Below are 23,442 nucleotides of genomic sequence, written 5' to 3' on the forward strand. Positions count from 1 at the left end.
CACACACGTGAAGACATACACAGTCTGGAGAATAAACTGAAAACAATGTTGGATTGTATATCACTGCAAAGCGTGTCATACAAATATAAAAGAAGAGACAAACACACACACAAACACACACACACACACGTGGTTTGTTGAACTAACGACAAAATGACATGGACGGTATACAAGACAATTTGGCAAACGTTTTCAATTGCAGCAGACACAACGGCGCTGCAGTGACCAGACAGATGTAGTGACATGAGTTGATAGTTGCACTGAGCAATAACGAACATTACTATCATGACAATATAAGAAGCATACGAAAGATATCATTTTTTTTTTTACTAAGTGGTATTGGATTATTCTTTTCTTTTTTGTGGTCTGCTGATCTCATACTCTGTTCTCTCTTAATCAGTGCCCTTTCAAAAGATCTAACTCTCAATCTGTATACTCAATGTCAATCTTTGCCTCCAAGCACTCTTTCACATGCTACTAGAAACACACAAAGATACATAAAACAATATGCACATAAAGATAAATAAATATATAGATGAATATATGGATAGATAAATAAACGAACAATATGGACAGATATATATATATATATATATATATATATATATATATGTATGTATATAATAAAGAGAGAGAGAGAAGAGAGAAAGAGAGAGATGATTAAAGGAAATAGATTATGCATCTTTCTTCATCTTTTGTCACTTACTTTCACACCCCTTCTTCTTCTTTCCCCATCACACTCTTTTCTTCTCTCTCTCTCTCTCTCTCTCTCCCTCCCCTCCCCCTCTCTCTTTTACTTGCCCAGGTTGTGTCACCCATTCTATCGCCTGCTCGCTCTCGCCTTTTCTCCGTTCAGTCCAGGACGGATGTGCGCGCGAACTTCTCTTACAACTTGTAAAGGGGATCCGGGGCTGTGTTAAGAAGAGACGATCATTCTACGTTAAAGCGCGGTCGCGGTGTGGCGACGTGTGCGTGTGTGCGCTGCTCCCAGTCCTCCATTCGCCTTGCGCGGAGCGACGGATGACGTAACGGAGTCTTTATCACTTATACTCACTCTGGAAGTCACCTATCGCGAGGATTCTTACCGTCGGCACATTTTGCATCTTATCGAGAATGTGAACCGCACGTAACTTCTCTCCTGATCTCCATTTAACGAGCGTGTGTCTCTGAAAGTTGAGTGTATTGTCATCTTGTAGCAATGACTCGGGAAAGAAGCATCTTGTTACTCTAGCAGACGACTTGGAAGCAAGATATTGAAGGTGAATCCTAAATTTCTGGTTGTACACATCATAATAGTTACACGAGTTTGCTTGTTCCTCTATTTCTGCATGGTTTCGTTTTTTATTGCTTTGCCACACGTCTAATTCGGCATTGAAAGTTGTGATTTGGCCTGTTCTTGATCCACTCTCCTAGTTTCCTTCTTCAGCGAAAGAAGCCTGTCGTGTGCGGCACACTTGCTGAAATAACAGGTATTTAATAATTCTCACCGCAGCAAGACAACATGACGCGTGTGCAGGGTGTGGTTTGTTTCCCTTGGTTTTGCTCTACATGCTAACGAGCCTCGCGGTTTCAAACACAGAATAATTTTCCCGGCGTCCTAAGTGAACGCGTAAGTACGATTAACATCGTTTGGGCCGTTCCTTGTCTTTCGCGGAAATCGGTTCCCTTTATACATACGGACATTAAGCTGACATCTTTGGTTTTATCTACCCTCCCTCAGCTATACTCACTTTATATCCAGGATACTAGCTGCATCTTCAACTCCTGCTGAAGGGACTTACACCCTTTACTGCTGGACATTATGGCAAACGTTTTCGACGCCTCCTTGTCGACGTCGCACCCGGAGAGGACTGAGAGCGGAGAGGGTTGGTCCACGTCTCCCTCGATGAACGACTCTTTAATGCACTTCATTCCGACGGTCGATGGCCTCAGCCTCGGCAAAGTTTTGGCCCTGTGCGTCATGATCGTCGTCTCGACCATAGGCAACGTCGCCACCGTCGTCATCACCTGTCGTCTCCGACGTCGTCGAAAGTCGACGGTAACGCTGCTGGTGCTGCATCTAGCCATCTCCGATCTCCTCGTCACGTACACCCACATGCTCCCGCACGCCATCTGGTACGCGGTCATCCAGTGGTACGGTGGTGACTTCCTCTGTAAGCTGGTCAAGTTCTTCTCCAGCTTTGGTCTCTTCCTCTCGTCTTTTCTCACTGTGGATATAAGTCTTGACCACTGCATGGCCGTCTTCTACCCCCTGGCCAAGACCCAGCGACCTCGGAAGGCCAAGATTATGATCATCATGTCTTACGTGTTCGCCGCCTTTTTCAGCATTCCACAGGTGAGTTTACGTCTGTTTTGCTTACGTGTAAAGGAGTCTGTTGAGTGGAAGGGCTGATGAAAAGTATGAGATAGTATTTTGTTTTTGTATTTGCTTTTGGAACGTGTTTTTTTTTTTTTTCGAGAGAGGATGATTATTCATAGATGTATTAGTATTTGATCTGTCTAAGTCCTGTGCTATTTCTTTCATGAATTTTATATTTTTGATTTGTCCATCATCCAGGGGGTGTCAGGAGGAAAAAAAAATTAGTTCCCGTACTAGAATTTTGATCAGGAATGAAAGTGACTACAGTTAATCTTTCAGCCGCCTACTTACTGGCTCACCCTTTTCCTCTTTTTGTTGGTTTATCACAGGCGCGTCATTAGCGAACCTTGTAATTCTTGCGTTGTGAATAAAGAAAAAGTTCTTGGGGAATAGCGAACAGATTTTAGCTTGTCCGTGTGCCATTGTGCATCGTTGGTTGATCTTTAAGTACAATTATTTTTTCCACTGATATTTGCCATCAAGCTGAATGGCGAGTCCAAGAGACTACAAAGTGTCGCTTAATGCTTATAATGATTTTAAATCATTGTTTGTGCTCAATAAGGCATAGAATAAAAAAACTTTTTTTTTCTTCTGATTCCTATCTCAATCTTATACCATTGCAGCAAAATTTTCAATAGCATCTGAATCGCTAGCCGATATATAAATAGGCAACAACATTCAGGGCGATAAAAGTTAATGTTTATGTCACAAAACGGCAAATTTTCTGATATTTTCATTGATTTCTTACTGTTTCGATGAATGTAAACACATTCATGTAATGTTTCTCCAAATGTGGGATACACAGTAATATTCAGAGTGGCCAATTTGATGATGGGACTTTAATTTCTGCGCAAAATTACCCTTTATAGGAAGGAATGAGTTGATTCATCTCATTAAGCAATACCAATGTCGCTTAAAGCTGATAGGAAGGACTCGGACGTTGTTTCCTTCTTAACTTCGTTACCAAACTGGGCCGCATTCCCACTGGCGTAATGTTTCTCTGCAAAAAAAAAAATGCATTCATACATTTTTCTTCGCGCCTCATCGAATTTCATCTCACGAATTGCTCCCTCATTGATATCACCGTTAACTTCTCGACTTTGCCATTTGACGACGGCTGCGGGGCAAATTATTTAAATCGTAAGGCTCAATTGCATTACAGCGTCATAGCGTCCATTAATTATCAAATAAATTCCTGTTGAACTAAGTCATCTGTTCAAACAAGTGCACGTCAGGAAAGTTTTAACCCACTTTTTTCTTTTGTCGTAGTACGCGGTGTCTGGAACATAATCGCCCTATTCCTTTGAAAGTACTCACAATATATTTAACAGCTTTCAGGTGAAAATTCAAAGCTGTAGAGCATCAGTGTGCAGAAATTAATTGTTTTCCTAAGACTGGTTTGCTTTCGATGTTCGTGGATCTCATTTACGCTAGGGGGGGGGGGGATCAATACATTTCATAAAGCTTAACTAATGAATCTAGAATGTTTTAATATCTACTCAAGATAAGTGACGCATTTTGATTCAGCCTCGACAACCACAAGACAATATATATTCTTTTTAACTTTACAGGCACAATGTATTTTGGAAGGTATGCTCTCTCGCTGAATAAAGCATGCCTGAAAAAAAAAACAAACAAACAAACAAACACAACAACAACAACAAACAAATCAATGCCAAAGTATTGACTGTCAGCAATCCATTACACCAACCAGCTGGCAAAGTTAGTGTGAGAGTTAGTATCCACGTGTTGACTCAATTGATTAAAGTTCAGTTTCAACCTGCTTTCACTTCCTGTATACAAAGAAACAACAAGCACAACAACAAAAATAATAATAACAACAACAACAACAACAACAAAACGCGTTATCCACACTTGATCTGTGAGGGAAGAGGAAGAAAGGTACTGTTACACAGGTACGCGAAGCAACACTGGGAATATAAGTTTTACCTATTCATTCGCAAGGCTGATGACGGAAAGCCGATAGGGGAATATGAAACGGGCATATCTCTACTGTATTTTTTTTTTTTTTTTTTTGCTCCCAAAATTTCGTTCCTCTTTTGAGAGTCGGCTCTTGACGAATAAGCGGAAAATTTTTTGCAGAGAGTGAAAAAAGAGTGGATGGAGAGAAAAAAAGAACGAAACACAAACAAAGTTTAAGGCAGTTAAGTAAATTTGAAGGAGAGATATTGTCGAACTGGATAGCTATCCTTTACACCATCCCGGCAAGCTGGTGAGTGAGCGATAAGATAGAGCGGCACGGGACCGCGACGCCTCAAGCTCAAGCTTGTGTTTGTCCCACTCCCACCGTGAAAGGAAAGGCTGGAGTAAGAGTTTTAGACACTTACGTCGAAGAGCGTTTCTTTTCTCTCTGGCATTGGATGACATTTCATAGTTTCTTCTTCTACCCCTTTCCATTGCTTCCCAGCGAGATTTGGGGGCTCTCTTGATACACTTAAAAGACACGTAACACTCGACATATCTGCGCATCTCCGTTCGTCCGTTGTGTGTCGTATTCCCTCTCCAGGCGAGAGCAAACAGGGATCTTATGAAATAATCCTTGCGCTTTTTGTCTTTCCTTTTTGGCACATGATGGGTCTTTTGTTTGGCTTTTTAGGTATGACGTACTTCCGCAATTGGAGTGAGGGGACTGTCAGGTACTTTTTTTGTCAGCTATTATGTTCACTCGACTTCTTTGTAAGATTGTGCTTTCATTTATGAATAAGGTTTTACACGGGTTCAATAAAATGAGGCATTAGACAATGTTAGAAGACAAACGAACAAACGAACAAGAAATAAAATCTTGATAGGGAATGTGTAGTTTTGCTTTAATGATAATTCCCTGGCGGCGACTTCTCCATGCCACATTATCTCTTTGTAATGCGTTCTCCACCACTTGGAATAAAACAGTAACAAAAAGAGTCCTCCAGATATGCCAGACGTACTCCAGAGATTTGAGGCCTATTGACAATACAATGCAATTTTATGTGATATACGACGTATTTGTAACTGCCTGTGTTAATCAACATGTATGGAGATAGATTAATATTGTATAATGTTTGAATAACGTCCTTGTGTTGAATCAACTTTTTTTTTTCTTTAAATTGAAGGTGAAAGTTCAAACACAACGTGAAGAATTCTTTTATACCTTCTCTGGTAATGGCTTATTCATTTTTACTTGCAAATCATTTGATTCTTGGTAAGAACTCTTCATAAAGTCCCTCCAATACAGGGCTGGGCTCACTTCTTTTAACTCTTCTTGTACTTCAATGGAGCATACCCTCTCTTCCCTCTTTTCTTTTCTTTTTTTGGGGGGGGGGGGGGGGTGGGGGGTGGGTTGGGGATTGGGGGCTGGTAAAGAGCTTATGGACGCTTGAATGTCATTCCTTTTTTTATTCCTGTGATTTCTATTGATGTTCTTTTCCATAGGGGCCCACATTTTACAAACTTTGTCTTTTCAGTGGGTCCCTTCATTTTTCGCACTTTGCGTATTGTTTACTTCACTATGATCACTTCAGTTCTCATGACAATGCATAGTTACTATAAGATTTCACAATCATTGTATATACTCTTTACATTTTTACGATGTTTTGCTCACCTTATTTTCTGTTACCCAGGAGAAAGTGATCGTATATATTTTTGTAGAAAAATGGGAAAATAGTAATATTTCACTTCGAATTCATTATCCTCCATCATTCGTACATGAAACTCGCGCACGTGATCTACCCGTCTACATGCCACATTTCATCAGTCAATATTGTGATAGGAATACATTGGTACAGGGTGATGTTGGGGATTATTACGGCCTTCTGGTTCATAGAGAACAATATCAACGATGAAGAGGCTATCCTTAGTAACTGGGAGCGTAAGCCAATAGTTTGTATAACGTTCATGATTGCCAACACTACTGTCATAATATCGCATATCCCGCCAAGTCAAGTTTATTCCAGTAAAAGTACAATATAACGAATTTCATGTAGACATATTTGACTCTGATACCACACATTTGCCTCATGCATACAAGTGTCTAAGGGCACTATTCGAATGACTTTTAGCATGAAATAACAAGGTCGACAGTACTCCGTAAAATTCTAATCAAACCAGATCACTGGTGATTAAATGCAAGAGTGGGTTTCTTTTTTTTTCACTGTCGCAAGAAAGTATTTCCCAATGACGGACACTATCAAACATGCTGAGTAGTAACACGGACTAGTTTGTAGACAACAACTACAACAACGACAACTGGGAAAGAAAGACAAAACGGAACCTGAAATTAGTCACTGCGTGGAATTGTCGATTACAGCAACGGGTGGAGATGATGATTCTGAAGATGGTGTCTTGGTTACAATCTCACTCCTCAATCTTTCGTCGATCACTCTGACTGCATAATGATATAGCTTGCAGTTTAAACGTAAAAAAAAATGTTAACCCTTCCAGGAGATATATACTTCAAAATCGGCAATATGATATATTATAACGCACCTGTCGAACTGACTTGTCTTTATGTTGCTCTGAAGCGATGATGTATTAACCAATATCTCGTATAAGGCCCCTCTCGCCATAGCGATAATTAGAAGTTTCTTACCGGCTTTTGCTTGTTGGGGATATAAAGTCAATATCGCCAGATCACTGACTTGTCAGATACTGGAGGACTGGAAGAGAGTTGGGGCGAAGAAGGGAAAGAGAGAGGGGAGCAAACGAGCTCCAATCTGATATGTCTACTCGACAGAAATGAGATTTGTCACTCCTTCGCCAAGTGCACGTGGGTGTGGGCGTTGCAAGAGGAGATTATTGGAACTTCATATTGCCTAAACAGGGCCAGTGCCGAACACTGATTAATGTTGATGTAGAGATATGAGCGTTTGTGGTACTAAGAAAGTGAAGATGTGAGTGTGCGTGTGTGTGTGTGTGTGTGTGTGTGTGTGTGTGTTTGTTTGTTTGTTTTGTGTGTGTATGTGTTTGATGGGGGATAAGAATTAACAATGGATGTAATATGTGACCTTAGTCGGATAATTTGTGTTATGAGGAGCAAATAAACAATTTACAGTAACATGCTGATATCAACAGACTGGAATATATCCTTTCTAGGCCTAGATTGACTGACCATAATTATCATGAAAGTGTTTAAGTGAATTTTTGGTGTCCTCTGAAAGCCAAAATAGGACTCGACAGTTGGGGTTGGTTTGTAGACGAATCATACGTGAGTACCGGTGAACATGCTGCAACCGCACGCATTGCGGAGAAATATTATGAAAATATCGAAATATGTTCACTGTAAAAAAAGGCATCCTAGAAGCTGACAATACTTGATTCATGACCAGTAGATAAGCAGAACATTCTGGAAGGTAGGAAGTGTCATATCAAGGCCATCGGAAGAATATTTCAGGTGGTAGAGAAAACAGAACCTGTAAACACCTGTAAAGGTGAAAATAAAAGCGATAGAGAAATAGCTTTTCCCACATGAATGGGTACAGCGTCATGCCGGCGATTGTAATGGCATTAATCATCTCCAGGCGAAGGTATTTTTGATAATTGAAAGGTCTTTCAATGATGTAAACCTGCCGTTATTCATTTCTCCCAATATCCTTTTATCATCCTTGCCTTTGCAAACCGGCCGGAATGGGAGGAATGATTAACGACTTGCGTGGTACGACATGTCATTTGTTATGAATAGTTTTGGAAAATAACACGAAGGGTTTGCAGCATGTTCGAGGGTGAATATAGAAAAGGAAGGAAGTAGTACCGTGACGTATTTCCTACGAATGACGTCACGGTCACATGGTCACAGCAGAGCTCTATAGATTATACTGACAGTAACAAGCTCATTTTCAGCCATTCTAGAAGAGTTTCAGGACAAGAAAACGACTCAATTTGCTTAATATTTGTCCGCTTTCTCATCAGGATGACACTAACTCCAGAATTTTTCCTCCTAAATTATGCTATCAAAAATCACTCCCATGAGCAGATACATGATGCGTGTGTCAATTAGAGCAATACAAATATTTCAAACCGTAACGTTCACTATCATCGCTCATTTCGAAACCCTTGCTCAACATTTTGCCGAATGTTTGTCTTCACCAAACAAAGCTTTATCTCAGGCAAACTCATTTAGGCGCCCATGGATATGCTACCACGTGACATAAACCTTTTGTGCAGGTAACCATTACAGTGTATTGGCAAACTTGTACATTTTGCAGCATGTGTGAAAGACAGCCTGCGTGAATTGTCGGATAAAGTTAGTTTTACGGAGACTCTATCAGCAGCGCAAGGTAGGGTTTATATACATAAGGGAACTGACTGGCACGATATAATGCAAGTGAGCTCCTGCATTGATAATAGGCAAACACCCACGTTCGTTGTCACATTAGGGTCAATAACACAGATGAGATCCCCAATATAAATATCATCAGTATATCAGGCTTAGAATAGTCGAGCAATACGAAGATTGACAGGTCGCGAAATTCAGCGAATACATAGCGTAACAAGAGATAGTTATAGCAGGGTTCAGTGAATTTGTATTGCATCCCTTGGGGTGCATCAGTGGGTTCTTCTGTAGTGCCTCATTCTGCTTGTGATCAACCAGTATACAATCTCTCAAGATGCCGAGTAAATAAATTTTGCAGAAGTTGCTCTTAACCTTTTACTTCACTCGGTATAATGTGGCGATAGACCTAAAATTATGTTTTTCAACAGTACGGGGTCAAGTATTCGTCGCCATTATCTTTTTGGAGGAGGGGAGGGTAGGAGAGTGTGAAGCTGCATTTTAGCCCTTTAATAGATAGCTCAAATTCGGATCACACATTCTTTCTACGTATTACATTAAAATAATAGATAACTGCTGGATAATAAAATAAAGTTAGAATTTTCTTTCAAATTGCGATACCTGAACACGTTCTGTGGAACATTAGTTTTCTTCTTCAATTTGTTTCTGTCTGTACAAATGAAATTTGTCGGATCCCAACTGTTAATCTACATTTTAGCAAACATGTTGGAGAAACACGTAGAACAGGAGTTGCGATCTCACAAATTTAATTTGCACAGATGGAGACAAATTGAAGAAACTCATATCACATATCTTTACCACTCTGCTTAATAATCTCTTGCTAACATGTACTCTGTTTGTAAATCAACAGGGAGATTATATTTCATAACTTTTATGAACATTATTTGTTGCACTCCCTTTGAAAATTTGAAAGAATAATCGTCTTGACCAGAGTCACGGATACAAATTCTCGAAACGGCGTCAAATTCATATTGGAAATAGCACGCTTTGTATGTCGAATAATGCTTTGACCCAGGGGGTAAACCATCTATCACCATTTTGTGAAAGGGAACAACCCATGTTGACACGTCCATTTTTTTTTTATCAGACACCATCAATCCTATTGTTTTTGAAACAAGAGAAGTGCGCAAACATTGTCGGGCGATGACGTCTCGACGCATTGTCACTCGTCCTAGTCGCCATCGGTGCGGGCACAAATTTCCACTTTAGCTCCTTGAACGACCATTCGCTTTCACCCTTTATTTTTGCTACTTTTTCACTCCTGTCGTCACTCATTTGTCGCAGTCCTATCGAAATAAACATTGCCTCAAAAATGAGACGGGGGCCCATCTTAGATCATAACCAGGCAAACGAGTTGATCCCTCACTGAACCGTCCACTATATAGGACTCCTGCCGGCCGGGGATGATAAATGTCACCGTTTTAGAGAGGCGCATCAACTAACGCCTAGCATGTAAATGGATGTAATTCGTAGAGGCCTTTCCTCGTTGTCTGTTTATAATCGTGCTGAGGGTTAGAGCACTTTTTTCCCCCAGAATTCTGGCTTTCTCCAAGGCCGTTTCTCTTTAATTTAATGGACAGATCCGACAATTTCCTCTGTTTGAATACGTTTGTCATGTTTAAGTGTGATGGTTGATAACGACGTAACCGTAACATTTTGCATGATTTAAACCATTATACAGAAGCTTCAAAATAGTGTCTATATGTTACTAGCTATCTCTCGCTCTCTTTCTATCTATCTGTCAATCTGCTTTTAGCTACTCGTACTCATTTTCCCTAAGCCTACATGATGCTGCCGCCGCGGAGTTGTAGAGTACAGATGATAAATTCCTTGCACCTGTAAATATCATAATTTATGTACACCCAGAATAATGTGTTCACATCTGATTTAGACAGGGATTTAATCTGTCACTGCTTATCTATATATTCATCTATCCATCTATGTATGTATGCATGTATCGGTCTATCTATCTATCGCTCTTTTTTTTCTTTCTACCAATACATCTTTACCATATATTTGGTATAAAGATATTAAATATATATATACATATATATGTATATATATACATGCATATATGTATATATATATATATATATATATATATATATATATATATACATAGATATAGACTTCCATCTATTTATTTTGCATACAGTCCTGCATACATACTGCTGTATCGAGGTTGTAGAGTGCAGAGGACCATTCTTATTTCTTGCACCTGTACATGTTACACTCACAGCTAGGATGATGTGCTCACATCTGATTCTCAAAGCGATTTCAGTTGTTACACTGCTGGTTGTTTCTCAATGGGGAGTGTGGTGCTAACCTGTGTTTCTTCTCCGCCCCCTAAGTATTCTGCTATACATGTTTTTTTAATCATTCATACATACATGAGTAGAAGCAAGTGCACGTAGGCCTGCGTCGTCTGGCAGACTTATTAAATAGCCATAGACATCTTTCCCTCTTCCTCGAATCCATTCTTGATCAAGCCGTAATTTACATCCACCTACTTCGCATATTCCTATCAAGGTAGAAGGACATTGGGCCGAAAGGTAGAGACCCTAATCACAAAGACCATCACAATATGAAGACGGAGAAGAAAAATATATGCATGAGAATCTTCAATTACCATATTTCAAGCACCACAAGCAAGGACAAAAGGCTTATAATATAGGAGGAGAAAAGAATAATGCTGCCGTCGGGTAAAGCCAACTTTACCAAAGGCAGATCGCAGAGAGAATGCCTTTTCTTTCTTAGGCTGGTTTCAGCCTAAATTCACGGCTTAACGAAGGCTTCGTTTGCTGAGTTTTAAAACAGCAGTAATGCAAAGATCCCCCATGGCTTGAGTGTTGAGAAGGTGAATGCAATCGAAGTCATGGGTCGCATTTTATTCCCTTTATCACGGTCTCACAGCGAGACTCGATATTTTGCTATTACGTTGAGATCGTATGCGAATGAGATGGTACCGCGTTCAAACCTTGGCTTTGTTTGTCCGAAGGAAATCAAGATGAACGCAGATTGAGAAATGTCTATCCATCATAGGCAGAAGTTTGGCGTCCCCTGCGCCTGACCCGTGTAAGAAGGTTTAGCAATATCGTGCCCACCCCCCCCCCCCCCCACGTAAACACCAAGTAATACATTTGGATGTCGTAGACTCTGCATAGTTTACCTGTAGATAATATTATGAGACAACCTTACCTTATTTTGCTTCTTCTGCAAGAACTACACTCAGTTATTTTGTGGTGTAGGTAGTAGTGCATCACAAGCGTTGCTAACTAGCTTTATTGGAGGTCAAGGACTGTACGGATTCTGCAATGGGTCTAAAGGTATAACTGACTGAGCGATGTGTGTGCGGTTGTTTTTATTTCTTTATTTTTTTTTAATCGGTTGCGCGTTACTTTTAAGACCACATCGCCCTCTACGAACATTCGCGGACGTTTACGTCACAATAAAACACTGATCGGTAAGAAAAAACAACAACAATCCAACAAAACAAGAAACGATGCAGTACAAAACAAGCTCCTTTCTTACCTTCGATATCATCTTCACTCCCCCTTTTTCGGCCACTTGGGCACGCCCACTTGCGATTTCAACAGTATCTTTCTACTCTGGTTTTTGAAAGATAATACCAGAAATAGTGCAAGAAGTAACCATTGACAAACATACTGTATATTTATTCAGGTCGTCAAGTCCTTTACTGTCGATGGATTAAGTTACAACACCGCAGAAAAGAAGAAAACAAAAAAGGTTTTGATACAATGTCGAAAAGAGTATCTGCAACAACTCACAACTTCTCTTCAATTGGGTGGGTTTCTTTAACCTTAAAGTCGGACGAGGAGATTTTGTTTCTTACTTCCACATGATTAAGATGATGTTTATCCCTGACAGGAGTTATGTTTCGAAGAACCACTTTTTTTTTCTAGATTCGGAAAGTCGACTAAAGTTTTGTTGTTTTGCTGTCAACTGTCCTTCCCTGGAATGTCCGTGAGACCAGCAGACTTATCGGATACAGAAACCACTTTAGTGTAGTTCTATGAAAGGTCGCAAATAGGCTGCGAACACAGAAACTTATTGTGATATGGCAAATATTTGTAATGAATCGTCACCCTTTGTACAAATGTATTTGTAAAATTTTCCGAAATGTTTGTCAGAGCAAAACAATACAGAACATTTTGTTTGCTTGTTTGCTTGCTTTATATTTCTGCATTCAATCAGATGCAATTTGACTGCAAACTTCAAAAAGTACAAAGACAAAGAATAACAAGTGCAGTGAAATAAATCGATAACAGTACATAAATAGATACACATAGGTGATTGAATTGAGCAATGTAAATACACAGAAACATAAAAATAAGATATACAGTATTTTTCAGTAAACAACATTAATTCCTATCGTCTTCGAAAATACTGTGCTTTCTAAGAATAACATCATGTGCAGCTCTCAGCACTATTTTCAAGTGAATACTAACAGACCGAGACCTCTTTCACTTGCAATGAGGTTCAGGAGGCAGTCATCACTGAGTGTAAAAATTACTGGAGAATGGTCTTCTACAAAAACAGGCGGACAGGCGCATTATAAACAAGGGATAATGTTTGACCCTTTGCAACCCTTTGCAACTCTTTGAGGCTAAAAGAAACAGGAAGAGCGTATTGAAAGAGTTGATGTTGGAGCCTTGACCCTTGAATTGGGAGTTTGCCATCCAATCAATGTCTCACCCTGCGAATGATTCGGATTGAGTCGGGGAGGGGAGGGAGGGTGGGGTGGAAGTCGTGTGAAAGAAGGAAATAGATTCACCGAGCCAATAAGCAACGATAAGCGGCAGATAACCTATTTTTTCAACATCGATATTTGTTTATAACTCTGCATCTGTCTTTCCTGTCTTTCTGTACTGGTCCTTCGTTCTGATTCTGTCATAGCTCTTTGTTTGAGTCGTGCGAGAGATCCTTCATGAGCCCCCTTAGTCGCTTCCCCATCTCTTGGGCGCCTGTAGTCTACCACTGAGAGTAGGCCTACCTCTCGATGAGCACGCTAATAACATTGGAATCGAAAAAAGAAAAACAAGGTCTGACCATACAGACTATAATAATTCTTGTCCTCTCATTCTGTCCGTAGCGAAGAAGGAAAATGAGGGGGGAATCTATCGCGAAGGGAAAATTAAACCACTTGCCTAGTTTATTTTCTTACACTGTGCAATACCTATAAAGCGTAATTAGAATTGAATCGAATAGAATTAGAGCACTCGAGAGGACACTGAGCTTGTAGCGTAACGTGACAGTTAAAGTTGCCCATTTCAAAACCAATCAATAGCGCTCTATTTTCCACGGGGTTGTACTTAGTGATGCAATGTAGCATTCTCTAATACATAGAATGCGTTCTCACCACACGTTGTGGAAACATATAGGCTAGTAACACCGTCAACTTGAGATTCATTTCATTGCAGAGAGAAATCTCGCAGCCACATCGGTCTAAAAATAGTACAATCATAAGGCTGTTTGAACGTCAGTACATCAAATGTATGTTTTCATTTAGGTCAACCTTCCAGGGAAGTTCGAGTGCAATATTCTGACACTTTCCCTTCGCATACCAAAAAAGAAAAAAGAAGAAAAAAAGAATCATCCAGAAAAGAAATTACGGGAGATTGAAAGGGATTGCAAAAGAGGATTACATCTCCCAGCAGGTTTGTTGCAGGTGAGCAAAAATTCGATCAAAATTCATAGTCACCTACATCATATCTTATGCATTACTTCGCCCTTAATGCCTATTTGTTTTTTCACTCTTTCTCTGGCATTTTCTCTCCTTCTGACTGAGAATCTCTCTCCCTCCTTTTCTCTCTCTCTCTCTTCGGTTTGCTCTTATTCTGTCGTTTAATAATAAGTCTCATAACAAGTTTCGTGAAGCAAATTTGAATATTTTGAGAGAAGAAAAAGAAAAAGAATCCATACGAATACATCTTATTTGCGTTATTTCGATCTAAGATGTTATCAGTCTGCCTGAGTACCTGTCTGTATCTTTGTAAGTCTATATTGTGGGTTTTCATTTATATAATTAAATTATCTAGCTTTCTATATCTGTTCCTCTGGCCTTCTTGTTATCTGTAAATCTCTTTAGAGAGGGAGTGAGATTAAAGTCATCAAAGAAAAATGATGACAATTTATACATTTATATTTCAGCGTTACTAACTAACAAACTAACCTTTTTCTGTAACATCGTCATCATTACTATAAACAGTTATCTCATATGGTTTCGCGAGGAAATGATAATTGTAGCTATGACAACCATGTTATACTAGTATCGTAAAAAATGAAATGTTTAACTTCTTTAATATAGTTGATGTGTGTAAAAGAGTGATTTGAATTTAAAAAAAAAATCTTCGCAGAAATAACTGCACGGGTAGCATTTGTCGGTATAATTATACATGTATAGTATAGTACGAAATTAAATGTGCAAATTCGAGTAAGACCCCCCCCCCCAAAAAAAAAAAAAAAACAAAAAAAAAAAAAACAACAACAACAACAACACGCAAACAAACCACTAAACGAAACAGAACAAAACAAAACAAAACCCAACAACAACTACATGGTTGAGTATGCAGCGGGTGACCTTAAAGAAAAAAACCCAACAATAAACGACCTTTTAAGCTCGCTAAGGGGCGTTCTTGTATTGTCAGCAGTAATATTTGTACCTCGAATGGCAAGCGCTTTCATACCGTTGAAAAAAAAACAAACTCAGATAAGTTACAGCAGCGGTTATTGTTACCGTCTTAACCGATGGTATCTGCTAATTTCACCGGGGAATTGTGTCATTATATCGCAACAAATCTCTCTTCCTGCTATAAGCACAGCTACTTAAAACGTTTGCCATGCATATATACACCTGTCAAACAAGTGTTTTGTATTGGAACCATTGACCAGCAGAAAAAGATGAAGACATACTGTTATGAAATGCCAATGCTTTACAATCGAGGTTATATCCTCCCTATGCAAAGAATCTCCACGGACAGTCGCTAGTCAAACAGAAGACAAAGAAATCTCTCTCTCTACATCTCTCTCTTCCTCTCCCTCTCTTCCTTTCATCATTATCATCATCATATTCATCTTCGGAACGCATCTTAAAAATCTTACTCCACGCCTGGTATAGCATCTTTCCAAAGGGGTCTGGTTCTCCTGCCGATGAAGCGGCTGGGTATCCGTGCTCCCCACAAACCACTTCACATAATTCAGTAAAGGAGACTACACGTAGAAGAAGGAGTAGGGATGAGGAAGGGGAAGAGAAGGAGGAGGAGGAGGGAGAAGAAGAAGAAGAAGAAGAAGAAGAAGAAGAAGAAGAAGAAGAAGCTGAAGAAAGAAGAAGAAGAAGAAGAAGAAGAAAGAAGAAGAAGAAGAAGAAGAAGAAGAAGAAGGACGTGCTCTGTGTAAATGTTGAGATGATAAATATTTTGAGAGATGCTTCACTCCTATTTATCCTGTGAAATTATAACACATTTTTGGTAAGTCATCATTGTCCAGACAAAACTTACTTCGAAATCGAGGAATCAATTACTAAAATGTTTCTTTACCTCAATTTTGTTTACTTTGAACTGAAAGAAGAGCATACATATTTGCCTTTGTTAGTTCAAAGAAGAAATTAATCAAAGTTTTGTAAATATTTTTGGTTGATGTACAAAAGGTGTACAAAAAATGAATCATCTTTCGTCGCGCATGAAAACCTCAAATACGCGCAGCCTGAACTCCCAAGTTCACTGACCCTTTATACCTGCCAAAATATAATAAATCCTTCATAAATTCCCCCAAAATTCTCGGATCACTACCACTGGCGTAGCCAGGGGGGGGGGGGGGGGCGATGGGGGCGGTCGCCCCCCCCCCCCCACCCCCCCCCTAAGATTTGGACCGGGGATTTGGGAGGCGGAAAAAAAAAATGCGTGTATACTGTATGCATGCACATGAAGCGGGTCTCTTTGCAACCTTTCATCAAATAAGATATATATTTTTTTTAATATTTCACTCAAAGTGTGCACCAGATCGTTGAATTTCAATTCAAAATATGCAAAATCTCTCGTGCTTGGGAGGGGGTATCCCCTCACAAACCCTCCCCCTCTGTGCCTCTTTCCCTAGCCAAGTACTTTTAGATCTACAAAAAATTCTGAATAATTCTGAGTGCACAAGACTTATCACTTATATTCCGAAAACTGAAGGTTCCCTCATGTATCTTAAGGGGAATTTCCCCTTTTATATCGACCCTTTCCTCCCTCAGCCCCCCCCCCAAAATCAATTTTTTTTTGTGTGATTTCTCAAATGTTGATTCCATCAAATATGCGTATACGAGATATCTCAATTTCAACCTTAAAGGACAAGTTCACCCTCATAAACATAAGGATTGAGAGAATGTAGCAATATTAGGAGAACACGTCATTGAAAGTTTGAGGAAAATCGGACAACCCGTTCAAAAGTTATGAATTTTTGAAGTTTTTGTGTAGTAACCGCTGGATGAGAAGACTACTGCAGTGTATGAATAACTTAGATGTCACATGCGTACAACAATATAAGGAAAATATAAAGAGAATTTCACAAAATTCCATCTTTTGAAAAAAGTACATATTCCCTTGACTCGTTACCGACATATGTTAAAGGTAATATTATTCCCCCTGCTTTTAGAAAGAGACAAGTCAAGTGCTCTTTTATTATGCGAAAAAAGTGAAAATATGTTGAATTTTCTTTACATTTTCTTTATCCTGTTGTACGCATATGACTCACATGCTGTAGTAGTCTCCTCATCCAGCGGTTCCAACACAAAAATTTTAAAAATTCATAACTTTTGCATCGATTGTCCAATTTTCCTCAAACTTTCACTGATGTGTTCTACTAATATTGTTGCATTTTCTCAATCCTTATGTTTATGAAGGTGAACTTGTCCTTTAAAAAGATAAAAGCTCCATCGGAAGGGAAGGGTGGAGATAACACTCGCCCACGCCTTCTCCCTGCTCGCCCCCCCCCCCCCCCGGCCATGCAAAGAAGTAGACTGTGGCTATACCCAGATCGCTTTATTTCAATTCTAAAAACGCAAAAGCTCCGCGAGCGGGAAGGGGAATCCCCCTTCCCCTAAGCTCTATACCTCACTAGACTTTATACATACGCACAGATGGTGCACATTCGGAATAAGAGCTAAATTCCGTGATTTTAACACTTCGATGAAAAAGTATTGCACCAAAAATTTGCACCAGATCGCTGAATTTCAGGTCTGAAAACGCAAAATCACCTTCGTGTGGGAGGGGATATGCCCCTATCTACACCCTCGTGTGCATGCTTTTTCTGTTTGATTGCTGAACAGACAGCGTTCATGATATTCAGTGTAAGAACTAATACAAGAAGACTAGTGTATCTAAATTATACCATTTTATAGGCAAATGGTTCAATAATAATCTACACTAAAATATACTGCAACCTTAAACAAGTGGGACTGTTTCAACTCGTTAAAACACGCAAAAACGTGCATCAAATTGCACCATTTGCAACATCCAAATGCAAAAAGTTCTCGCCGTGGGAGGGGGGAAACCCCCTCCCACACCCTCCCCTACCCCCTCGCTCCCTCCGCTCGCTCGGGTTCAGTCGCGTTCATGATATTCAGTGAAGAGAATTAATACAACAAGTGTATCTAAATTATACCATTTTATAGGCAAATTGTTCAATAATAATCTACACTAAAATATACTGCTACCTTAAACAAGTGGGACTGTTTCACGTCGATGAAACACGCAAAAACATGCATCAAATTGTACCATTTGCAAAATCAAAATGCAAAAAGTTCTTACCGTGGGAGGGGGGACACCCCCCTCCCACACCCTCCCCTCCCCCTCGCTCGCTCCGCTCGCTCGGGTTCAGTCGCGTTCATAATATTCAGTGAAAAGAATTAATACAAGAAGTGTATTTGAAATATACCATTTTGTAGGCAAATTGTTCAATAATAATCTACACTAAAATATACTGCTACCTTAAACAAGTGGGACTGTTTCACGTCGATAAAACGCGCAAAAACATGCATCAAATTGCACCATTTACAACATCCAAATGCAAAAAGTTCTTACCGTGGGAGGGGGGACACCCCCCTCCCACACCCTCCCCTCCCCCCTCGCTCGCTCCGCTCGCTCGGGTTCAGTCGCGTTCATGATATTCAGTGAAAAGAATTAATACAAGAAGTGTATCTATAAATTATACCATTTTATAGGCAAATTGTTCAATAATAATCTACACTAACATATACTGCTACCTTAAACAAGTGGGACTGTTTCACGTCGATGAAACGCGCAAAAACATGCATCAAATTGCACCATTTGCAACATCAAAATGCAAAAAGTTCTTACTGTGGGAGGGGGACACCCCCTCCCACACCCTCCCCTACCCCCTCGCTCGCTCCGCTCGCTCGGGTTCAGTCGCGTTCATGATATTAAGTGAAAAGAATTAATACAAGAAGTGTATCTAAATCATACCATTTTACAGGCAATTGTTCAATAATAATCTACATCAAAATAAACTGCTACCATAAACAAGTGGGACTGTTTCACGTCGATAAAACGCGCAAAAACATGCATCAAATTGCACCATTTACAACATCAAAATGCAAAAAGTTCTTACTGCGGGAGGGGGGAAACCCCCCTCCCACACCCTCCCCTACCCCCTCGCTCGCTCCGCTCGCTCGGGTTCAGTCGCGTTCATGATATTCAGTGAAAAGAATCAATACAAGAAGTGTATCTAAATTATACCATTTTATAGGCAAATTGTTCAATAATAATCTACATCAAAATAAACTGCTACCATAAACAAGTGGGACTGTTTCACGTCGATAAAACGCGCAAAAACATGCATCAAATTGCACCATTTACAACATCAAAATGCAAACAGTTCTTACCGTCGGAGGGGGGACACCCCCCTCCAACACCCTCCCCCCCCCCGTCGCTCGCTCCGCTCGCTCGGGCTCGGTCGCTTCGCTCCCTCGCAGACTAACCGCCCCCCTAAGATTAAATCCTGGCTACGCCGTTGATCACTACCATAATTTAATCATTTGTTTCTTGTGTCATTCTCAACCTTTCCTGCAAGTTTCGTGCAAATCCGTTAACTACTTTTTGAGTTATTTTGCACACGGACAAACTAACTAACTAACTAACTAACTAACTAACTAACAAACAAATCAACGGTAACGAAAACATAACCTCCTCCCTTGGCGGAGGTAATTATTCAAGATTACAATGTTACACTTATCTAAAGATACAGTTTCGGTGTCTCGTAACTGTATTTTGATTATTCTAAGGGGCCAGAGATCTATTTCAGTTCTGCCTTTCTCGCAACCGAATCTCATACAGGCTAAACTGAACTGAATGCATCATGTGCTTTTCCCATAGCTTTCACTGAGACTGACTGCAACTGAAAAATGAGAAAGAGCAAACTTCAGAGGAATTCACCTCCTGAAGATTAGTAACATTGTGGAGCCATCTGCCCTTTACCTGAAGGTTTCGTCACTTTATCAAATAGAGACAGGGAGAAAGTCGGTGTCTTTTCAGGCTCGTCGTTATCTCCTGTTTACCTCAACCTCAAAACATCTTTCAAATTAACCCTTGTCATTCCTGTGGGTGGTAGGACTTCACGAGGACATCATGATGACTGTTAAAATGACGAATGTTCGTTCATTCCTATCCGGCAATTTGCCACGACATTGTCAAATAATGGTGTTTGGAAAAAAAAAAGCGTGGATTTTGTGGTTTCTGATGCACCTGGCACACGATGATGCCATGTTCATAAACGATATTACTTGACGCCAAGAGATATTCCTTGTTCCACAAGGCATCCATCCATCTACCATTTTTTTTTTTCAGAAGGGCTCACTACTGGATACACTCACGCACGGACACAAGCGCACATAACTACCATATATACACCATCATGTAGATGCATCCCTACACCCTCCCTCTCTCGTAATTTATGTTCTCCCCGGTTAAGCTAATGTAACAAGATGATTCAGGTCCTTATCTTAAAAAGCCTTAGATTTCCTTTGCAGCAGCCTCAAAAGCATTATGGTAACTTTTCTCCCTCTGGAAATGCTCTCAAAGTTTCCTTTGATTTCTTGTATACACCGTCGTCCCATGCTAGTGGTATAAATGAGATTTTTTTTTTTATGGTCATTCTGATGAAAAATAGAACATTTCTAATAAAAAAAAAGACCGGAATCATTATGAAGCATAACCATCAAGATTCTGTTACAGGGTAATGGACAAAATGCGCCGCCATGAATATGGATTCTTTTTCAAAGTTGAGAAGAGGCTCGGATGCTTCGAACTTGTGCCTTGAAATCCTTGCTAAGCATATAATGCATGTTCTTCAGACGGAAAAGAGACAAAATCGAAAGATAGGAAGGTGAACGTATTGTGCTATGTTGACAACATGAAGACCAGACAAAATGAATATTTGTACAAACAAACACATCATGAAATGTTGATAGGTATCCTTATCAATGATAGGCTGAGAGCTATCACGCGATCAGGCTCTTATTTTGCTTAAATATTCCACTTAACTTTTCACCACGAGTTAGTGTATTAGTATTACATTGCCTGGTGCGTTTTCTATCGTTCCAATCTTAATATCGTGTGAATAATTTTTGCTGAAGCCCGGTGTGATGTGCAGTATAACGTTGTATACTATGACACCCACACACACTCATATTATACATACCTGAAGTTATACACAACAGGCACATTAACACACACACATACGCAAAAAAAAAGGTGGAAAGGTAATAGACCCGGAGTCAGACATTATTATACAGTTATAACTAATTGAACATGTATTAACAGTGACGATTTTCATGTTTAAGCGATATGTAGATTATTCATTATAATTTTCGGTGTGGGGACGAGGGTGAGAGATCAATAGGACATGAAAGACAGATGAGATGATAGCTGTGTATAAATATGAATATATATACCATATATATGGATACTATCATATATTCTATTCTATTTTTCCATTCTATTCTATTCTATTCTATTCTATTCTATTCTGTTCTATTCTGTTCTATTCTATTCTATTCTATTCTATTCTATTCTATTCTATTCATTCCATTCTATTCTATTCTATTCTATTCTATTCTCTACTCTATTCTATTCTAGCATAACAAAGCACAGCATGTAACATCTCATATTGTGTTATATTACATTATATTATACATCATATTACATGAGAGAGAGAGAGAGAGAGAGAGATTGGCCAATACAGAAATAGAACAAGAAAGAGGACAGATCTGCCATGGTAACCAAATCTGCAGGAAACTTAAACTGTCTGAACAAACCGAACGGGCGCGGCCTGCATGCTGATCATGGACATGATCATGGACATGATGCAATAAACTGATGAACATCATTACTGGAACGTGTACTTCTCAATGGACTGCTACTCGGCCCATTGTGACGTAGAGATGTCAGGCCAGTGTTTGCCTCCACCTTGACAACTTTACCATCGGTCGTGTTTGCCAGCGTGTCGTTATTAGCTCCGCTCATTGGCCGATTAAGCAGGTGACGTTTGAATAGCATGTATACACACTGGAGCGCCAATTTCCATTGATGCCGTCTTTTGAAGAGTTCAGAAGATGAGACGTTGGGGGAAACGATCGTGCTTCACCCACATTCTTTCCTCATTTTTATTATTTTTTTTATTGTGGCCTTGTGAGCTTTAAAGCCAGTTATAACTGTGATTTTTTTTTGTCTCCACTTTTGACTGCAAACGCTTACGGTTCATATCCAACTTAATAAAAAGGAGTACGCTTTGATGCTCCTCTGAAAAGTTGACAGTCATGTAAGCAGCTTTAGTTCCCAAGGGATACAAATACATAAAATTAACCCCTCCAAAAAAAAAAAAATAAATAAAAGCGAATTTGGTGATTCCATTTTTTATTCCTGTAGTTTAATCTGTGGATGATCAGTAGTTTTTTTTTTTTTCAGTTCTGTTCTTATCTTATGCTATAGTGGCACTTGCTAAACATAATCATGCAAAAGCATGAAAAGAGCATCTGTGTAGGGATGCAGAAAAGACGCAAATTTTAAAAGAAACCTGTACTGACATTTTCTACTTGTCTGATAATTCTAATCTACATTTTTTGACGCCTACAACTGAAAAGAGAGGATTCTACAACCCAGGATAAGCCTGTAATGATTTTTTGAAAAAAATGAAAACGAGCAAGCCAAGGAACGATCCACACAATTTGGCATACGTCACAGGTGCTAACCTCCAACTTTAGCAAAATGAACTACACATGTCAATTTACTGATGAAATCTCACACGAAGTACTGCAAAAACTGTTATTTAGTAAAATTGCAATATGGAGCTGAAATAAACATGTTAAACAATATTCATTAATTTTTAAAAGGAATCTCTTCAAAAGCTTTTTATTTAGATCAAATTTGTGGGGAATATTCCAGATATGCAAAATGAAATTGGCATCATGTCCGAACGTGCTGCCCATAGAAAACTGTGTGTAAGTAACGTTGCACTAACTAGTATGCATTGATGATGAGCGATAATGGTTCGACATCACAGTTCAAACTATCTAACGAAGATGAGGACTGAGTGATTCTTAAAATCTAAATCCAAAAAATAGTCAACGGCAATCACGGTTTACGCCTAGTTAGAAGAAAACTGCACTCAGTAGAGACGCTAGACTAGAACTATGACTAACGTTAGGACTAGTGAGCAGTCAAGGACCGAGAAGATTCTACTCGCCCGCCCGTCGACAGCTGTACGTGCACAGCGCTATATAATAGGC

The 23,442-nt window shown here is 39.6% G+C and overlaps 1 protein-coding gene across 1 annotated transcript in view; it reads left to right on the top strand.

Annotated features, from left to right (window-relative positions):
• The first annotated feature begins 1,801 nt into the window (after positions 1-1,801).
• LOC139730247 (gonadotropin-releasing hormone receptor-like) overlaps positions 1,802-23,442 on the top strand; it is a 54,086-nt gene continuing 32,445 nt past the window's right edge. The window contains exon 1 of the mRNA XM_071641132.1: positions 1,802-2,335. Within this exon, the coding sequence (XP_071497233.1) occupies positions 1,802-2,335 (534 nt within the window). The remainder of the gene's footprint in view (positions 2,336-23,442) is intronic.

Source organism: Diadema antillarum, unplaced genomic scaffold (assembly GCF_040938485.1).
Source record: "Diadema antillarum isolate AM-2024a unplaced genomic scaffold, OU_Dant_1.0 seq00000299_RagTag, whole genome shotgun sequence".
NCBI classification, from domain to species: Eukaryota; Metazoa; Echinodermata; class Echinoidea; order Diadematoida; family Diadematidae; genus Diadema; species Diadema antillarum.